Source organism: Salarias fasciatus, chromosome 14, assembly GCF_902148845.1.
Source record: "Salarias fasciatus chromosome 14, fSalaFa1.1, whole genome shotgun sequence".
In the NCBI taxonomy this organism is placed as follows: domain Eukaryota; kingdom Metazoa; phylum Chordata; class Actinopteri; order Blenniiformes; family Blenniidae; genus Salarias; species Salarias fasciatus.
This window is the reverse complement of record NC_043758.1, coordinates 9,404,313-9,425,063: the sequence shown is the minus strand read 5'-3', so window position 1 is coordinate 9,425,063 and position 20,751 is coordinate 9,404,313. Positions and strand designations below refer to the sequence as shown.

At 42.4% G+C, this 20,751-nt stretch overlaps 2 protein-coding genes and 1 long non-coding RNA gene across 5 annotated transcripts in view; 2 read left to right on the top strand and 1 right to left on the bottom strand.

The window, feature by feature from the left end:
* LOC115400186 (LIM domain kinase 1-like) overlaps window positions 1–5,491 on the top strand; it is a 44,341-nt gene extending 38,850 nt beyond the window's left edge. For all 3 annotated transcript variants that reach the window (XM_030107895.1, XM_030107897.1, XM_030107898.1), the window contains 8 exons: window positions 189–275; window positions 1,876–2,007; window positions 2,111–2,170; window positions 2,757–2,822; window positions 3,122–3,290; window positions 3,405–3,460; window positions 4,335–4,492; window positions 4,739–5,491. In XM_030107895.1, the coding sequence (XP_029963755.1) occupies window positions 189–275; window positions 1,876–2,007; window positions 2,111–2,170; window positions 2,757–2,822; window positions 3,122–3,290; window positions 3,405–3,460; window positions 4,335–4,492; window positions 4,739–4,907 (897 nt within the window). In that variant the 3' untranslated portion in view covers window positions 4,908–5,491. The remainder of the gene's footprint in view (window positions 1–188; window positions 276–1,875; window positions 2,008–2,110; window positions 2,171–2,756; window positions 2,823–3,121; window positions 3,291–3,404; window positions 3,461–4,334; window positions 4,493–4,738) is intronic.
* On the bottom strand, window positions 5,491–19,141 carry LOC115400196 (uncharacterized). Its single transcript, XR_003932775.1, has 3 exons — window positions 19,131–19,141; window positions 14,512–14,515; window positions 5,491–5,587 (listed from the first exon to the last, which is right to left on the bottom strand). It is a non-coding gene; the product is annotated as an uncharacterized LOC115400196 (long non-coding RNA).
* Window positions 10,046–20,751, top strand: part of LOC115400188 (septin-4) — a 41,362-nt gene continuing 30,656 nt past the window's right edge. The window contains exons 1-2 of the mRNA XM_030107901.1: window positions 10,046–10,242; window positions 14,707–14,714. Coding sequence (XP_029963761.1) covers window positions 10,191–10,242; window positions 14,707–14,714 — 60 coding nt within the window. The 5' untranslated portion in view covers window positions 10,046–10,190. The remainder of the gene's footprint in view (window positions 10,243–14,706; window positions 14,715–20,751) is intronic.

The window sequence follows — 20,751 nt, the reverse complement described above, 5'->3', positions numbered from 1 at the left end:
GTAATCATTCTTACTCCAGATGTGAAAAACATGGAAGCATACAATTATTTGGGTATCTTCCTACTTATTTAGTCCAAGATATATTTATGGAGGTGTCCTTCATTACTATTATCTAAAGTCTCATACTTTTTGGTGTTTTTGAATTAGTTGTGCATCCCAGCATGATTTTTCCGTGTTTCCTGTTGAAGGTGACCCACCGGGAGACGGGGGAGGTGATGGTGATGAAGGAGTTGATTCGCTTTGACGACGAGACTCAGAGAACCTTTCTGAAGGAGGTGAGCGGAGACGAAGCGTCAGGGCTCACATCATGAGGGAGAGCCGTCATAAAATTCTTTCTTCACGTCATAAAATGATTATTACACGCTCATAATGTATTCAGACGTCTCACTTCGAACAGTTTGTTCCTAAAAGTTGGTGAAGCGAGCGGCAGCTGTGCTGCGAAGGTGAATGCAGTTTGAGCGTGACTCGAAGCTGCGGTTTAAAATTAGCCGCTTTTCTGTGAGAATGTAGGGCAGGACTGAAGCAAAAGAAAAAAAAATTCTCTTATCTGATTTCAAGATTAGAAACCATAAAATCACTTGTATTAAAAAGGCTGTAGGGTTAAATGCATCATGGAAATTGATACTCTCAGTAATTGATCATTTTGTCGTGCCATAATATGGAAAGATTTAACAGAATTTGAAGATATACTGGGTCTAACATGAGAGATGGAATCAGAGCCGCTTACTGTGAGGCCTTCCTGTTTGATGTTCAGACATTATAATGTATTCTCACATACACAGTCACAAAGAATATTTTAACACGTTGGATTTGTGAAAAAGAGCCAACTGTTAAAGGTTTGCATAAGTGGCTGTTTGATTGAGTGTCACTGGAAAATATACTATACTTGTATTGTACATTCAAATTAAATACAATTTCATAAAGTCTAACAACCTTGTCAGGGCTCCTCAGTGGTGTCATGTTAGGTGTTAATGTGAGTGTGTGTAGTGGAGTGTAAAATCTGTGTTTCTGTCCGGCACTGTTTTGATCCCTCATGGGAAACTGTGTGATGCCTTCACATTGTAAGTTAAATATGAACACAAGCTCACAATATGCTGTGTTCACAAAAGTAAATATGGTTTCTACACATGTCAAGCGAGGAGTTTTTAGTCTGTATTACTTCTTCTGCTTTTCACATTGTCATAGAAAATATCGGCCAAAAGAAGAATGTTGCATTTGTTCCATTTTTTTCCTGCACCGTGAACCCAGGCTTATTTTCCCTCCCACACTGGGCGTCATCTCTCACCCACCCTGCAGATAACAGAGCGGCTGCTCCCCGCTGAGGTTTCGGCTTCTGTAAAAACCGACGTGAATTACTGCTCGTGCCACTGTTTGAAGTTCAGAGTCACTCATCCAGTTAACGTCCTTTTTAATGAGACCCTTGAAGTTCACAGAAGTATTACTTTGTGGGGGTCTTCGTTTTATTACTAGCTTGGCGACGGGGCTGAACTTTTGCTTTGTAATTGGTGTAAACAACAAAGTAGAAACACTTGGCTGTAAAACAAACCCACAGCATAATTAGAGCAGATTATGACCCCTGCTGGCTCCTTGTTTGCTTGTTGGTGGCCTGAGTCTCAGTTTGAGTCACTTGTAATCATGTTTCGGGGCTCCACGGCCTCCTGGGTAAACACTAGTGCAGCAGTCCATGACAGCACGGGGCTTGGAGGGTGTTGTTTCAGGTTAATGGACGACAGTGAGGAACATGCTTGAAAATGTCTCTGCTCACAGCCGAGCTCTGATCAGCACCAGTAATGAATCCACGTGATCATGAAGATGTCAGTTTTGACTGCTGCTGCTGATTTAGCATGACAAATATCCGATTGTTTCTTCCTTCAGGTGAAGGTCATGCGCTGCCTGGATCACCCCAACGTGCTCAAGTTCATCGGAGTCCTGTACAAAGACAAGAGGCTGAACTTCATTGCGGAGTACATCAAGGGAGGCACCTTGAGGGAGCTTATTAAGAAAATGGTAAGAAGGCCGTGCATGTGCAGAGTTCGGTTGTTATTCGGTTAATCTGATGGAGAGTTCATGCACTGACTGTAATGTTTTCCTCTCATGTTTTTCATCTCAGGACAATAACTATCCCTGGAACCAGCGGGTCAGTTTTGCGAAGGACATCGCTGCTGGGATGGTGAGTTCAAAGACCTGATATGTAATATTCATTCAGCAGTGTTCAGTCTTTACTGCGAACCCTGAAGCAGTGATTCTGATAAGTTAGGACAGAGCTAAGGACGGACCAAGGAAAGTGTCTGATGCTTTTATTTTGAAGGCTCCTCCTTTTGTATATTTTCAAGAGAGGGTGTGTCCATGAGTGTTTGGCTTCACTGTGGAGTTTAATTCTAAGAGATGACCTGATTTGATCCAGGGAATGTCAGTGGAGGATATACCAGCTCTTCCCCCAGACTTCCCCACTGTCTCCCTCTAGTGGTGGATGTTAGTGAACTGCAACACTGGTGTTAATATTCCACCAAGTCATTTCCGTCTCTCAGTGGAAATTACAGCATGGATTCCTGCAGGATTAGAGCATGGGCTCTTGACATTTCCCTCCAACATGAGGACAATGACGAATGTCACGCATGACTGAGTTATTGGATTTTCAGCAGCAGCCACTTGAGCTGTAACCAGGCTGCATTGTTCCGCTTGCTGTGGGTTTTTCATGTCCTGAGAGCTTCTGTTATATTTCCCCCCTCATGTATGTCTTTCTGTCTGTCACCCAGACATACCTGCACTCCATGAACATAATCCACCGGGACCTGAACTCACACAACTGTCTGGTTCGAGAGGTGAGACTCGTCCTCCCGTGCACCCGGTGTTTGTGCACACATACCTTCACATGCACGGCGTGTTTTCTTTGAGGATTTAACACAGTGTGCCTGTGATTTGTTCTGCCAGTAAAGAAACAAAGGGCAGCTTTGTTTGCAGGAGCTGTAAGAGACTAAGCCTTCCTATAACATTCTCTGCACATGCCATCTGGGACAGAAACGATCAACTCACATGACCTTAGAAAATAAAAGCCTTGTACAGATATTACATGGAAGCATGTTACACTGCGTGATGAAAACACCTCCTGATGTGTTTAAAGGACAACACAGTGGTGGTGGCCGACTTCGGGCTGGCTCGTTTGATGGTGGAGGACAAGCACGAGGAGAAGCTGACGCAGGGAAAGCTGCCCGGCCTGAAGAGGCCGGACCGCAGGAAGAGGTACACCGTGGTGGGAAACCCGTACTGGATGGCTCCTGAGATGATCCACGGTAAGATCTGAAGGGACACATATACCTGTTTCTCTGTGCAGCCGCTGTTCACCATATGTACTCATTGCACTAAATGAAATATACAATCATATGTTTACTTTTTCCCTCTTTCAGGAAAGAGCTACGATGAGAGAGTAGACATCTTTTCCTTCGGCATAATGTTATGTGAGGTGAGTGAAGCTGCACTCTATTCCCTCAAATACTTAAGATTGCAAATGACTTTTTGATGAATAATGCAACCAAAAAGTCTCACCGTCACTTTCTCCATTCAGCGTGAAAATTTGAAAATGATAAATGTTTCATGTCTCTACTTCTTAAGGTAGATGTGGCCTTAAAGGTTCTTAATTTCATTTTATTAATTTCTGGTGTTTACATTTCACCATTAACGTGAGGGTGAAACATGTTTATGGGGTTTTTTTAGTTTTGTTTTCCCGTCATTCTGATTGATGAGGAAAGAATGAAGACACTAGATTATACGTTTGTGGAATTAGGGAAAAGAGCATTGTTCATTTTTAATAATTGACATTTAGGGCTATTTTTCATAACTCAGTCATATGTTAGACATCTTGCTTGCTTTTTTGTGTGGACTCAGGAAAAGTTTCACTGTTTTTATTTAGAGCACAGCCCTGCTTTATAATCAGAATCAAAATCCGCAATTTATCCAACATAAGACAGTTGATTCTCATATTATTTTATTCTCTCTGGAGTTAAAGATATTATTATAGTTTTACTGAATTTGGAAAACATTGTGCGGTCCATAATCTACACATTTGTGACCCGGCAGTTTGTGCTCAGTCACTCTGTAGCGCTGGAGTATAAGTTTTCCAGATGGGCGCCATTATGCTTGAGGGGGATTAGAGAGAGCAGAAAAGCAAAGGCGTCTTCATGTGGTCGCTCACAGGCGCACGCACGAGAGCTGCGGCCTGTTGGAAACCATCAGCCTCAGTCTGGGGGCTTTACTGGATTTTCAGCTGGAGGCCTGATGGGGGCTTCTCTCACTCCGCTCTCTCCTTGCCTCTCATTTGCTTCTCCCCGCCGCCTCAGATCATCGGCAGGGTGAACGCCGACCCCGACTACCTCCCGAGGGCGACGGACTTCGGCCTGAACATTTCTGGCTTCCTGGAGCACTTCTGCCCCCCCGATTGCCCCCGCACCTTCTTCCCCATCGCTGCTGTGTGCTGCGACCTCGACGCAGACAAACGGTGAGACGCCGGCAGCCGCCTCACACTCCGAGGCTTCGCCAAGCGACACTTCACCCAACATGCAAACCTTTATGGAGGCACTTTGCTGAGTTTGAATTTTGTTGGTTGCAGTTCAAGAAAAATGCCTAAAAATTAACTTTGGTTTGTGGCTTAAATCTCCAAAATGCTGCGTAATACAACATGAAGAAATACAGCAGTACAATGATTCCTGTTTCACTAACATTAAGCTGCTGCCTGATTTCTCAGACCCGCGTTTTCCAAGCTGGAGGAGTGGCTGGAGAACCTGAAGATGCACTTGGACATCGGCTTGCCCCTCATGTCTGAACTGGACCAGCTGCACAAAGCCTTCTGGGAGCACCACAGCGCCGCCCACCCCGAGAACGGCTTGCACACCCACCCCGAACACCCGGAGTGAGGCCGGGGCGCGCCGGGAGATCGTTTGAAGATTTACCCCCTAACGAGGAGGGCGGGGCCAGCGATCGCCTGCCCCGGGCGGCGCGGAGGCCTGAGGAGTTGTGTAAATACCCCCCTCCGGACCCGGGCTGGCTCCGGCCTTCACCAGTAGACTCAGGGGGGAAAAAAAAAACCAGGATCTGAAAAGCCAGCCGTGTGAGACGCACACGCGTATGACAGTCGAATTAGCAAACGTCACCTGTGATCGCTGCACCTGAAGCTAAAGTGGAACATGTCGTATGCAACCAGAGCCAACCTTCAAATCATGACTCAGCTTTTAAATCGAGTAGATCCATCATTCGTGGTCACGCCAGACTAAAATCCTCTGTGTAGCGTGTAGACTCACTTGGAAAACTCTGCGTCGCGCAGCCGTTCGGCGGCGGCGCTTCAGGCCCCCTCAGTGTGTGCCGTCTGTGTTTGCAGGTGTTGTCGTGCGTTTTATTTGATTTGGTTCTTATTTCGACTCTGAATTCTTAAAAAATGCACCTGCTGTCTCCGGGCTAAGGTTTGGATCCACTTGAAACCTGTAAAGCTTTATGAAGCTCCCTGCAGAGTGCATGGCTGTAAATAACGCTGTCCGGTCAGATCGCGCTCCATCCCGCCCCTCTGACCTCGTTTGATCATGAACCACTAATCCCCCTCCTCCATTTTCCCACTATTTATTGTGTAGCACTGACTTATCAGAGTTGTACACATCTCACGGTACGTTTTCTCTCATTTTTCAAGAGCGGTAAGCGTATGTCATTCATACTTAACACACCCATGTACAGAGCCTTCGACACTGTAAATGTTTTAAATACTGTAAATGTACAGACATATTTTCTATACGTACGCTACATTGCCATATTTTTATTGGCCGACCAGTTGAAATGAGCAGTGAAGGTTTGATTGCAGTGAAAAGGGCACAGCTGAAGGATTTACCGGTTGCTTTGACTTTTGGACGTTATCCTAGATGTGGAAGATTACAGACTTTTAGCATTTGTGATATGAGGAATCTACGTACACACTCCTGACCCTCAGTTCAAGCTCAGTAAAATTACATGCTTTCATTTCCATTTAAGGAGTTCTCAATACTTCTACCCTACACAGCCAGGAAGAAGTGACTACCAGAGCATCGCAAAGTAATTCAAACTGAAACCCCCAGAAATTTTAGGTTTATTGCACATTTCTTTTGAAATAACTGTTTTAATTTTTGATCATTAATGAAAACAATTACTCAAATGCATTGAAATATTTTGTGGCTTTTTAAATTCAGAATTATTAAGAAATTAAGTTTTGAAATGTTGCTTTATATGTTATGAGTGTAGAAAAAGCGGATGCAACAATCAACCTGTGATTTAAATGTTATTTGGTTGTAATAAGAAATATGATGCCACTGAAATGCAGCATGTCTGCAAAAATACAGAAAAAACCAATCTTCAAACTCATAAGTGTTTCCTTTAAAAGAGATACAGGTATTGAAAAAAAAACACAACATATTCTTCATCAAAAGCAATTCACATTTTATCAAAAATAATAAAGCTGATGAAGCCTTTAGCAGCTCAACATACAAAAAGGAGCAGCTGGATTTACTGAATATTGTCTTTTTTGGCCGAGGGCAATATTTCTATTCTCTACCATTCCTTTTTAGGAACATATATAAAAAAACAGCCTGATTATCATTTTAAGGTTTTTTTTTTTTGTTAGTGATTTCTACATTCATGACATATAAACTAAAAGGCATTTTTTAAGTTTGTACTGTGATAATTATAGCCTCTGGTTTACAAAATAGGAGAACAACTAATGATATAAAAAATTCTAAACATTCTTAGAATTGTGTTTTATGATGTGCAATAAATCTAAAATATAGACTTCACAGTTTTCAATTCAAAGTATGTGAAAACTAATTTGTTGAAATGTTTGGATGACCTATATTGATTGGCTGCAGTACATTGATGTTATCATTTTCTTTACTACTACATTTCTGGTGTATTTGCTCCTGTTTGAGTTTTGTAGCGTAGATTTCATTTAAACGGAGCCATAGATGTGTGCTGGAATTATAATACTGGATGACACTGTTAAAAGGGGAACAGTGACCCTTTTAAACCTGTTACAGACTATTATTTACTGTAATCACAGTTGATATTGAAGGGCAATCGACTGGCTGTCAGTGACTCAGTGTCAGTAGTGAAGGTGTGGGAGGGACTCTCACCACACACTGACTCATTCCACCATCTGTCCACTGTCCTCTCTGGACGTTCTTCTTCTGTTTGTTTACAGGCAAATGCTCGCTGTAGATACCACTGTAAATACACATCTGTCTGTCACGTGCACCGCGCAAACACCCGCACTCCTCAGAAGCTTCCTGTCCGTCAGATTTCTCTGTTTGCACCTTCTCTCTCCGTTCTGAACCGTCTCCTTCGGATTCTCGGCTTTTGCTTTCACGAGCTGCGTGATGTTCGAACGCGGTCGGCTCAGCTTCCACACACGGCCGATTCTGTCCGAATGTTGTGGTTTTAAATAAGAAAACTAGGGATGGAAAAAAAAAACACAAAAAAATGTTGATAAAGGAAGCTGCATATAAAAGGAAATGAGATTTTAATATAAAAAAAAACACAGCATCTGTTTTTTTATATCTTCCCACTGAAATCCTTTTGTATCCTTTTGAGTACTTTGATTTGCACTATATTACCAAATGGCTGGTTGAAGCCATGTTTGTTAAGTTTCTCTCTCTTGGGCTACTTGTGATAAGGAAATAAATTAATGATGTCGGTTCAGGTTGATATTATAATGCAAGACACTGATAGAGCCTTTAAAAAGTAAAAAAAAACAAAAAACAAAAAGGGTTCTGGGAAATACGTCTTCTCGATAGCAAACAGGACATTTTTGATTATTCTGATGTATTCATGGATCAGCTTTTAATTATAGTTCTGACATCAGCTTGTTTGATCCATGAAAGCTTTTCTTGAAGTCACATTTTTCCAGGTGACATTCAGACCGTTTTCATGATGTCAGGTTTAATCTGAGAGAAACGGAGTCCTGCTCTTTGCTGTCCAGAGGATGTGACGTCCCAGATCCGCGTGCTGCCTACAGACTGGTCCTTTGTCAATGATGTTCTGCGTTGTTTGTGACTGCTTGGTTCACGTGTGATGCCCACAGAGGTCGCATTCCTGCTGGTCTTTCTGATAACGGAGTACCTAAACCCACTTTTCTCACCACTCTTCATCACAACTCCTTTGGCTCAGGGCCGAAATCTTCTCTGGAGCTTTTTCTTCACAATTCAGTTAATTCAGCAGCTTGGTAGGAAATAGTAGAACTTTACAGTAACAGACTCAAATAGCATGTTAACTTCTGTCTAAGTGTGCCACAAACCTGCTTTCTCTGAAACGAGCCTCTCCCGGTCGATGTGTTCGTCTCTGGGCATGTACTGTACACCAGTGGCTTCGCTGTATTTCTTCTTCCATTCCTGTCTGAGCCGTGTGGAGCATGTTGGATGCGTCTGAGATGGCGTGTCGATGATCTCTGAGAATGTTGCCGCAGCACTTCTTTTGCAAAGGATCGTTACCTCTGAACAATGCTGTGCCTTTGTTGTAAGCTAGCCTTGCCAACGACTCGAAAACATGAACTGATCTCCTTTTTTATTTTAGATGTAACATAAGTGCAAGCCTGATTCAAGTGGATTGAATATCATAGCTGATACCATGTTGTATGAGATCTCATCTTGTTCTGTATCATATTTATATACTTTCCAGATCTGCATTGTCAGTTTTGATATTTTAATAGTATATTTCTCTCTTTTTTTTTTGTCTTATTTAATTTTTTTTTTACACAAGCTGTGAAAACAATTCTGCACTTTAATCATGAACGTGAACATTTAGACTCTGAGAGGCGACTGTTTTTGTTTCTTTTGTCACAGCTAAAAATAAAACTGTTGCTCCTTAAACCACTTCCATGTCATCTGTGACTCTATTCTTGCATAGATTTCACTTCAACATTAACCTTCTACCAGGGGATTCGCAAAGACATGGACATTTTAAAAAATCATATTAGTCATATAATATTGGTTTATTGAAACCAATCGAGGTCAAAGTTCACATGGAAAGATTTCCTAAGAGCAAAGTGCACAAAGCATAAGCAACACAACATGCAACATTTTCATGATGTACAACTGCAGACACTTATGTAATGTGTTGCAGAGTTTCCTGATTTGGGTATTATTAAAATCTTGGAACACATCTTAACAGTTTCATTTCAAATCCATTGTGGTGGTTTGCAGAGTTCAAATGATGAAAATTGTCCAAATATCTTTAAACCTGACTTAACAGTACAATTGATTTCAACAGTAACATGTGGAAAATCCGCTGCAGTCTTTGTGTTCACATTATAAAAGCTCTGTCAGTGATGCAAACTGAAAAATGTGTGTGGGATTCTCCACAGTGGTAAAAATAGTGCTTGTTTCTGCTTGGAAAAAAAATCATTACAATTTCAAAATTTTACTACAACCAGCAGGTGTCACTGTCTTTCTCTGCCAGGGAAACAAAAAGAGCAATGTTCTTTGACTTGCAGGATGCTGGAACTGATTAAAGCTCAGTGTGAGCTAAACCCGAGTGCAAAAAGAGTTAAAAGTGGCAATATCTTGCCCAAAGGCACTTTGGAGATCAAACCGCCAGCTACAGGACAACCTGCTTCAGGAACACCTCAGTCAATACGTTGTTTGGGTTTTTTTCTATTATTTAACTTTTTTAGTGTACAAATTGAATTAAACAAATTATATAACAAATGTGATGCATATATGCATATATTAAATCTTGCAACACACCAGCACAACCTTATAATGACAGAAGATGCTGCCGCTGATTGTAAAAGCATTAACTAAACGGATGGATGGATAGACATAGACCATTTGTTAATATCATGAAAGATAATTGAAAGCCCAGGCTGTGTGTGTGTGTGCGCGCGCGCGCGCGGAGCAGCCTCTCTCCTCTCGGGTGCACGTGACCGGCCTCCCATCGCATCCACGTGCGATTGTTTTCGTTGTGACGTCGCCGCCTCCGCCGCAGCGGTCGGCGTGCTGTGACGTCACGGGGCTCGAAGGCTCGGCGGTGAGTACCGAGCGACTGCAGCCGCGCGAGCTCACTCTGTCACGGACCGGTTTCGCAGCCGCGGGGCTCGGACCCACAGAGAGAAATTTGAAGGAAATACCGCGGAATACACCGGGGAGACGGAGAAGAGGGTCGCCGCTGCCGCCACCAACTAAAACTTTACGATGGAAAATTTGTCCAGTAACAACCGATTTCGCTCAGCGGTTTTCAACAACGGTGAGTGTCTTCATCTCGCTTAACGTGTTGACCTTCTCAGGTCTCGAGCTGAGGTTTTTGACAAACATCCTCACTTTCGGCTGCGTGCTCTCATTTAAACCCGCACTAATCGCAGTGATGCAGCCCGTTTGCCCACAGGTCAGATTTGACCCCTCTGAGGATCCTAAACCGATGATGGCAGTCCTGATTTGATCATAATTGTTGTACTTTGACAGGACAGGGTACATTTAGTCCCGCCGGATGAAAAATCCTTGAGAGCCCCACACGGGACACGGCAGCAGCAGTACACTGTAATTCTGCAGCTATGTGAGAGTGGTACCGCACTGGACTATTTCTGGACCGCGCACATATAACTGGATTGCACCGGTAAAATAGAGACTGCAGCCGGATGGAGAAGTCTGCACCAAGAACCAGTCCGTCTAACCAGGGGCGGACCCACAACATTTCTCTTTGGGCTGGAGCACTGGAGTGGGGGGGTTAAATTAATTCAACCAAGAGCCAAACTTGGGTGGGCACAAAAAAGCGGATTCTCTGAAGGCTGCCAATAGCTATTTCTTCTATATATGTATTATGAATTAGCTGCATTTTCACTTTATTTATTTATTTTTGGTCAGTCTAATTGAATTCTCGCTCTTTGAGAAATAAAGGTGTGTTTACAGATTGATGTGCAAGATTAAATGCACCAATCATTTTTCGGTTTCAGTTCAGTCCATCAGCCCCGTAACGTTTTGCAATGTGATGTTGGCCTTTTCTAACTGCACATGATCCCATGTCCAGCTTTACCTGGAAGCCCAATAGTGCTGAAGATTGTTGTTGTTTGTTAACTTAATTGAGTGTGCTCCATTTCTGTTTGGATTTTTGTTTTCAAAATGCAATCCCTCAAGAACATAGTCGTCAACAGACAGAGTGTGCACAGGAAATACAGTTATATGTTTACAGCAGCGGTGTTTCCTCTGTCAAGCAATCATGTTTTGCTACTGTCTTCTTTCTCGAAGTGCCATGTGGATTATGGAAGAATTATTTGACCCTCCCTAAGAAGACCAGTTTGGAACAAGAGTGTTCATAAAATCTGTTTGAATTAAGAGTCTGCATAAACCACCTTTTTTTTAATTTGGAATTAAATTTCTTTCCCAATATACCCTATAGGATCAGATTCTTCTGTTACACATGTTAAATTAAAGCTTTTTCATTCTGATCAGGGAGGGAGCCCCAGTTTTCACCAAGGAAACCTCGCCGGTGCATCTAATCATAATGGTGAAATACGAAGTTCTGGCTCACTTTTAATGTATCAATGAAGGACTCAAGTTACACACCTTGTGTGCCTTTTTTAAGAATCTTTGCAGCCAGGTGGCACATCATGGCATGTGAGGCTCCCAAAACTGTGAAAGCAAACTGTTGATAGTCTGTCATGAAGGAGATTCTGTTGTCCAATGCTTGTACTCTTTAATGCAAGGTCTGATTTTAAAATGAATATATAGATATAATTCCTATAATTCACTGGAAAATACATTCAATAATTCCTGAAATACTGCGAATTTTGACCACAATATGTATTCCACAGGACATGTAACTATTTAGAAATAAACTTTCTAAGCTCAAAGTTTTAAATTGCATGGTCAGATTATGAGACAACAGGGCCTGTGGGCGTGGAAAAGGGCCCTCGCCCTCTCCATTGACAAAAAAGTATGTTTTTTTTCCTATCCCCAGGGGTGGAAGTAACAAATTGTAAATACTGAAATCATTGAAATCAACTAGTGTAATTGCACTTTTGTAGCTTCATGAGCATTTTTCCAAGCATGTCATTTTACTAAGACTTTAGTCCAGTTCACACTGTGTAATCTACTTTACTACAATTATAAGTCACTGCTGAGTGTTTTCAGAATTCTACAAATCCACCAAGTCTTTTGATCTGCATTATATAGCCAATTAACTATTGTTTTCCACAGAAAAATCTCGCTGCAGATTTCCATTTTTTGTTGTTAAGGGTACTTTGTTATTTTACTTTTTCAAACTGCATGAAAGGTCACATGTTAGCTGCCTCTGTGTGCAAAAAGAGCAGTTTGTTTTCAGGCCCATTTCGGTCTGGTGATACACAGAACTGTTCCTCTGTGCTGTAGATCATGCAGGGTTGGAGTCATGGAGACAGAGTGGAGAAAGGGGGAAGGGTTAAGTGCTCACATGAGTGTGGACAGGGATAGTGGGTTTCTTTCCATATGTTGTCCATGTCTTATGCTGAAACTAAAATAATGAAGAATCTGTATTTAAACTTTATAATTCATCCACTTTCATGCAGACGTTCCACTTTATTTATTCACGTTGACTGTATTTATCAAGCTACAAGTCGTGTTGCTGCACTGGTTTAACCAGAATCCATGAACATGATGAGAAACTGGTCTGTTTTGATTTGAGGTGAATCACACTCTTGAATGATTTACCTTCAGCATCTCCAGTAGTGTCACTTTACATTTTGCTTTTCGTTGTTGAAGTATTGGTTTTTGGGTGGCTACATTGTTTCTGGTCTTGTCTCATTTCAGCTCACGTTTCATTGCAGTGTTAAGTCTAAAGTGTTAAGCAAACTAATTACACAAAAAAGAGATGATATGCAGTGGTGACTTAAGTTGTGACTGTATGGTGACGACCAACAGTGCCTTTACTTCCAAACCTATAGCAGCAGCTTAGCTATGACTTCAACTCCTGACATGAAGCTTTGCTGCTCAACATCACTGAAACTGTGAACAGCCGCCGCCGGCGGGACAGTGAGCGGCGTGGATGGGTGGCACAGTCAGCAGCGGCTAACATTCCTTGTGGAGAGCCTTGCGGAGAGATGCTGCCATCTTCACTGCGTCTGTGGCCGCGCTGACAGCAGCGCTGCTGGACCATCTCAGCATGTAGGTCAAGAAAAGAGCCACAAGAAAAATTAACAAGTGAAGCGAGTGAACCACAGAGTTTAATGCGCAGTGCATGTAATGCTTCTGTGTAATGAGAATGTGTAAATGTGTAGTTGAGAATGCGAAGGCTGCTTTTTGTAAGCTGTGGCTAGGGAGGTTTATTTCATCTGTTTGTTAGTTTTACTGTTAACTGTGCACAAAAAGCTCAATTATCCGTCTTCCACTGACATCAGGAGGATCTGGAGCGATGCACTCTGAGGCCGGCTCCTGGAGTAATTTGCAGCTCATACATTATAAATCGCCTATATGCAGGTTCGACAAAACTAGACCTGCACCATATGGGGAAGAGGATACTGATGATTGTAATTAACAAATCATGGATTTTATGTTTTATTTACATGTGTATTTCTGCAACCAACATGCTGGCTCACCACTGAGCTGGTGTGAATACATGATAGTTTCTGTTTCAAACAAGAAATTCATGTCTTGTTGTGGCCAGAATCACCAGATATAAAAACATGCTGTTCTGTGCAGCAGTTCAGGGGTTCATCCTGTGAAATCTGCCATGTTAATGCTGATGATATCAGTTGATCTAAAATAGTCGCAAATATGTTCTCCAGTTTCAAGACCAAAAAAAAAAAAAAATCACGAAATAATTCTAACCCCATCCCGACCTCACATATCCAAAAGGTTGTGAAAGTGCCAATTGAACGTAATATTTTGCTTGTATCACACAATATAGCATTAGTAAAGAAATGTTTTGACTCCTTACTAATAAGAAAATGAGGAAATTATAAACATAATGAATAATTTGGACTGCTGCCTGTGCTTGACTAATTACAGGAGAGGACAAATGTTCCATCAGTGTGAGACTTTGAGACAAGGTCCAGTTTCACTACTAAGTGTATCACAGTCTTATTCCCAAGTTGTTTTTAATGGAAATTTCTGTCCCGGTGATGTTCAGTGATTACCACACCTGCTCTCTTTTATGATGCTGTAATCATGAGTGTGAAGGTGACAACATGTCAGGAGCTCATTCAAAAATTCACTCAAGGAAACGAAGCACACTGTATCACTGAGGACTATCAAACAACTTGAGAGGAAAACAACATACATGCTTCTCTTTCAAGCTGTATCATAGCTGAATGTGAACATGCTCAAATTACACGGCATTTTTAATACTCAGAATTTAATGCTTTTGGCCAGATGTCACAAAGATTAATTGAAAAAGCAGTTATTTAATGCATGGTCCTCAGTCGGGGTAGGAATTAATTTTGTGGCTGTCACAGCATTGATAAAGCACATGGCAATTTGTTTTTAGAGCACGCTTTTAGTCAGGGACTCAAAAAGCAATAGACCAAAATCAGATCAAAAATCTGACGTGTCTGAACAAGTCTTTAGCACTTGAAGCATTTTCTACATATAGTAAGTTTTTCACCTAACTTGCAAGGCTGTGTACTTTCATGAATTTATTCAACATTTTAAAAGTAATGTTTGTTTTTCTTTCATGTGTCCGATCGCTGTTGGATGACTTGAAATCACTTCTGATGCCGCTGAATCGTCGTCCTCCAACCAGATGATGAGGTAAGAAACTCCAGTTTTCCTCAAACCTGCAGATGAAGACGAAGTAGGTCACTTGTGAGGGGAGATTTAGCCTCGATTGTCTCACTAAAAGCGAGGGCAGTGTGGTTTGTTTGATGTCAGTGTGTTTTATCCCTGATAGCCCGTGACGTTGGATTTATCTGCAGTTTGGTTTAATTTGCAAGGAGTCGATGCATGTGCTTCGAATTTAAAAAAAGAGAGATGTGCTGCAACTTTTGCTGTGAACACTGAACGTGTGCGACTGAGATTTGCTTTAACGCTCCAGGGTTTCACTTGACACCACAGAAATAAACCTGTATGAATAGGTGTGTTCACACAGCCCAGATTTTCTTGTTCCTCTTCTTGCAAGGTGACAGCTGAGTATCTGCTGTGCGTCAGCTTTGTCTTCCAGACTGCGTTACTCCACACATCCGAGTGGTTCAGGTAGCCTTTCTGTGTGATGTACTGCAGTCTGAGTGATGATGGTCGTCTGTTATACCCCTTCCAGTAGCTGGAAGACTATCACCTTGGTGTCAGAACTCACCTCGGCCCTCCTCTTTGCTCCTCCCCTCCTGTCACTGTGTACATCCCAAAGCCCCGCAGCTGTGTTTGGCCTGACTGAGTGGGGATGAAAGAGGGGCGTGTTTGTTTTCAAGCCCCAACAGTTCACAGGCGGGTGGAGAGGAGGGGATCTGTGCGGGTGTGACAAACCCGGGTTCCTTCCTCAACCACATTCCTGGCCTATGTGACAAAGCTGCTGAGTACGTAGACGAGGGCACACCTCGAGAGGAAACGTTCAGCATCTGTCCCGAAGCCGGCGGAGCCTGCTGGTGCTGCTGCTCCTGCTGCTGGCAGCCTGACAGCGATCGCTCGTTACCCTCACCATTGGTTTGGCACGTCTCTTATTGGTTTTGTGATTAAATACGCAGATGTTCAAGACTGCTGGATCTACATTCCTGCTTTTGGAGCCACACCCCTTGTCCAGACCTCATTAGAAACAAGGTATCTCTCCTCCAAAACTCATCACTTGGTCCGGATTGACAGTACTCAAGTGCCCTTGTCCTGCCCCTCCCCGCGGCCGTAAACCGCGCAAGACTCTCGGGTGTGGTGGAGCAAGAGGGTGGCTGTGGCTTCCTTTTGTTAGCCTGAAAATGCCACAAAGTCTCTCACATACACACAGGGTGACGTCAGTCTTCTTGGGCAGCGCCAGCCCCGGAGAGCATGAAGAAGATGGTTGTCTCACTTGAGAGAAACTTCCCTCAAAAGTGCACACACACACACACACACACACACACACACACACACAAAATCACTATGTGCTCGCATTCCTCTGTGGCTTTTACTCAACTAGCCATTAGCTCCTTATGCCTCCAAATGCTGCTTGCCAATCGAGTAGGCAGTCTATACTTGGAGTTTATCAGCCTATTAGCTTGCTAGCTCCTGCATCGGTTGCTGGCGCTTCCTGCTTTCTTCCGACCCTGTAGCCGCCTCTGTGTTTCTCATTCGCTATCACTGCCAGTGTGTGCATGCTCATGGCATTCACTTGCAAACTGGACGGGCAGAATGTGCAGATTTGCAGCACCACGCCCAATCGTACATGACATTTAATTATTGAAGAGACGCATACGTCTTTGAGTTAAGGTAAGGGTGTGAATTGTGACTTGACAAAATGTTATGATACAGCGTTCACTTTTTTCAAGAAAGTTTTAAATGAAGAAGAACTGACAGACTGAATTTCAACTCCTTCTTCTCTTGTAGCCCCGGTGTTGTTACCAAGTGAATCTTCTCCAGCATAGAGCATCAAATGTTGGTTCTATACTCCAGGCTGTACAGTAATTCTACCATCCATCACACTACACTGTGCTGCCAGCAAACCAACAACGGAGCCACTTCATGTGGGCTCGTTTACAGAGAGAGAGTGACGTATCACTCATCGCTGAAACCTGACTCATCCCTCAGTATTATTTTACATTAGGTGCATTGTGTGTGTGTGTGTGTGTGTGTGTGTGTGTGTGTGTGTGTGTGTGTGTGTGGGGTTACTCTCATGACATTATCTGTGCGGCGGCACAGTGATAATGCAGACATTGCTTCGGCCTGTGGGTCTTGCTTTGACAGCCGGCCCTCTGGGCTTTTTTTCAGTTTGATGTGAGGGCAAACAATCGAGTTAGGGGGCGAGCACGCAACACTTGACCCAGTACCAAACTGCCGTAAGAGAGCAATGAAGAGATGCTGAGAGATGAATGCTCAAAGAGGGTTTAGTCGTCGACATCAGATGCCATCATGTGTTTAGTATTCTTTTGTAAGAGCGAGTTTTTCCACAGGAAGAGAAGCTTTACAAGTCTGTGTTTCTGTCATCATGAGCTAACTAAGTAAGGTTAAATTGATTTAAATCGTCTAATGCCATCATGAGGCTGTAATATTTTTACAGCACGTCCTGTCAAAGGGAAATATTTTGGCTTTCTATGTTGAATGAGGACGTATTGTTTTTTAATACATCTCAATTGAAATTCAGGATTTGTTGTTGGATGATCTTATATACTGTGACACATTTAAAGAAACTGGAAAAACAAGTGTGAATGATACATGTTGAATACATCGTTAATCATTCTGTACATAATTTGTCACTTTCACCCATTCACATGCTCACACACTACACACCTTGAGACTGAAAGATGACCCACTCTAAAAAATGAACCACTGTTTCCCCCCTACATCATACCTATTACTATAACTGAAATACTGCTTATACCCCTGAGATAACAACAGCCAAAGGCCAGAGGCTTGGTGATCATAAATTGTCTGTTTCATGACAGAAGTTTCTCAAATTTGGCTCAAACTTTTAACTCTCACTTACAACTGAAGCGATTCAGTTTCAGCAGCCAGATGTCAAAGTTCCATATGATGAGGAATGCAGTATCTCTGTCAAGTCTTGTGAGAACGGCTTCGTATTTGATGCAGATCTACATGTTGATGGGCTGCACAATGAACCATGAGAATGGGATGACCATTGATCATGGCTTTACGTTTTCTTTTCAAGTTGTATTTATCGGGGTTTTAGGGATTTTACTCATTGTAGACTCAGTCTGCCCTCGTTGCATTTCTCAGAAATAGCCTGAATAGTTGCCACCAAACGTATTGTGAGTCTGAACAGTGACTGATGTACCAAAAGAAATTTTCCCTTGTGGGACTAATAAAGGCATAATTCATTCAATTCATTTCACTCATTCATTCATTCAAAGGGAAAACAACAACAAGGCACCGGTGCAATTTTTTTTTTGGTCAACGTTATCTATGTTTGTAGATTACATAGAAATTATTTAAAAAAAAAAAAAAAAAGCCCCCAGTATATGTATTTTTGTAGGGGCTCATATTGGAAACAGTAAACAAACAATAAAATAAAACATTTAGAATGACTTAGATTACACATGCCTAGGTAAAACAACAAAAACAGCTACTACTCCCACTCAGAGCAAAGTCATGCAAACACACCAAAGAAGGAAAAGGTTCATGTAAGGCCCGGTCGGGGATGTAATGAGGCACTCTGCTTTTGTAGACAAATAAACTCTTGTGACATCAGGCAATTTGGCTGTGAGTTTGAGACGTGATTCTACCTAAAAATGTCGAGTTGGTTGCATCAGTTTGAGAGTGTTTGTGTTGTCAATGCAGACTCACTGTTGCGTCGTCACTGGGACACCCGATCAGAACAGATCAATTATTAATCTTTGCAGGTACACCTGGCCATTGATACCATTTGCTGCAGAGACAAATTCTGCAACAACACTATCAACCACCACCTTTAGTGTGACATCGAGTTACCGCAGAGAAGATGCGATCATTCTCTGTGAATTCTTCAGTCCGTCTCCATTCATTTCTTGAGTCATTTCCCCTAAAACTAGCTCAGAAATATCTTTCTGAATCGCTGTATTCCCCTCAGATCTCCTCCCTCCTCATGCTCACTGCTCCCTTCCCATTCCTCCTGGGCCAGTTCACCAGACCTTCATCAAGCCGACTGGCTTACGTCTTCATCCCTGCAGATGTCCCACGTCAGCCTGAGCAAGCCTTCAACCTCCATCCTCAGCACTGTGAAGAAGTTTTGGTCAGAGGGCGACCCTAAACATTCCTCTAAAGCCTCATAGAAGTAGTCCCTGCCAATGGCTATAAATAATCCCATCGCAGTTCCCATGGCCCTTTTGAGGTCTCACAACTGAACTAGCAGTGTGTTATATGTTTTACAAGAACAGAACATCAGTGTTTCATGATAACTGATGAGTGTTTGCTCTCTCACTATGCCGAGCCTTGGAGATGTGGAGCTGACTGCGACATTTATAATCAAACTTAAATTTACCCTCACTCTTTTGGCCCTCTTGAAAGTCATATTTGTGTTGCATATTGTCAGTATTTACACCATCAGCCTCTAACCTCTGAACACCTCTTGAATATCTTAATCTGGTCTCTCACTTTTTGGTCTGAAATGCAATCATTGTGATGATGCACCCACATTTAGTGCGTGTCTGATTTGAACTGCCATGAAGTCATTGGTATTCAGGTACAGTCTACACTGCATATCATAAAGGGAGAAACAGTTTAATTTAACATGTGTTAGCATAGGAAAAGAAATATTAACTTTCATAGTTTCTTTTCTTTTAGAAAGACTTAACAAGCTTATGGGGAATAAATTAATCTTTTCCATATTCAGTTGATCTATAGTAAAGTGAACAAGTACTCCAAATGTATGGACCCTAAAGGTTTTGTAGGCAGTGCAACCAAAAATGTCGATTTGTCTCTCTTTGACAGTATTGAGAATCATTTTGCTCTAATTGCACCATTTTTTTAGTAACATGCTCACAACTGATTGCTGATACCAAACGATTGATGCGGTTTCATTTACTGGAGTGTCTACATGAACGTATAAGCTGTGACACATAACCTGTTGGCATGAAACTAGCTGTAGAGATCCTGCTCATGTCTGTCTTGCCTCTTGTGTCAGACATAAGATTTATAATTTATTTTAACATTTAAAAACTCGCATTCGCTGGGAAAACATATCACTACTGCTCAAACCAGTCCTCCTGACAGTAATATGAAAGATGTGGGACTGTAAGTAAGTGTCTCTCACATTTTTCCAGTGCAGTGCTTATGATGTATTTGTGGTCAGGGCAGCGGGGCCGAGAGATTTGGGAGGCCATCTTCGAAGTGTAAGTTTTCTGTTTCAAATCCAACTGCTGATGGGTCTCTGAGCAAACCACGTACACCCAACTGCTCAGGTTGCATCAGGAGGGGTCTCTGGTGCCAATTCAGGCATGCAGATCACATGATCTGCGATGAATGTGGTTGAGTGTTGCTGCAGTGGACAGATTAAACGCCACCCTTATTTCTACCATTTCACTTTCAACCAACTGATGACACTGTAAGATTTGCAAATGTAGTCTCTGATAAGCAGTGAGTGAATTTGGGCCTATTAGTATGTTAGTTCTTGAAGACATCAATTTGTCAGTGGAATTTATCCTGAGGGCAAACTGCGATCCAGTAGAGGACACCATACTGTTTTTATGTTCATGTGGATCACAAAGCCGCTGACAGGTTGAACCCGTATGCAGGAATGAAAGGAGATGTCTGAACTGTGAGCTGTGCCCTTTGCTGCAGCTTTTCACAGCATTTTAGCATCTTTGATCTTTGTCAGGATGGGCAGGAGCCTGAACCAAAAGGCAAGATTGGTTGATCTTATCTCTGTGCTTCTGGGAGCAAAGCCACAGAGTTTACACTGACTGCTGCCACTGTGAAGACTCAGCTCTGTTCGAGGCAGACAGTAATGAGCTCCATCTATAAACAAGGATATGACGATTATCAGGGGAACACGGTGTCACGCCAGATATTTTTAATATTTGATAGCTTTTGTGGAACATGAGAAAACACTTGTGCCCCCATCAGTAGCAGTTAGTCTCTGGCATTCCCAAAAGCTTTTTTATCCCCCCCTATTTTGAGCCTTTGAGGCTTCGCCTGATGCACACATTTTACATTTAGCATCACCTAATGGCTGCTA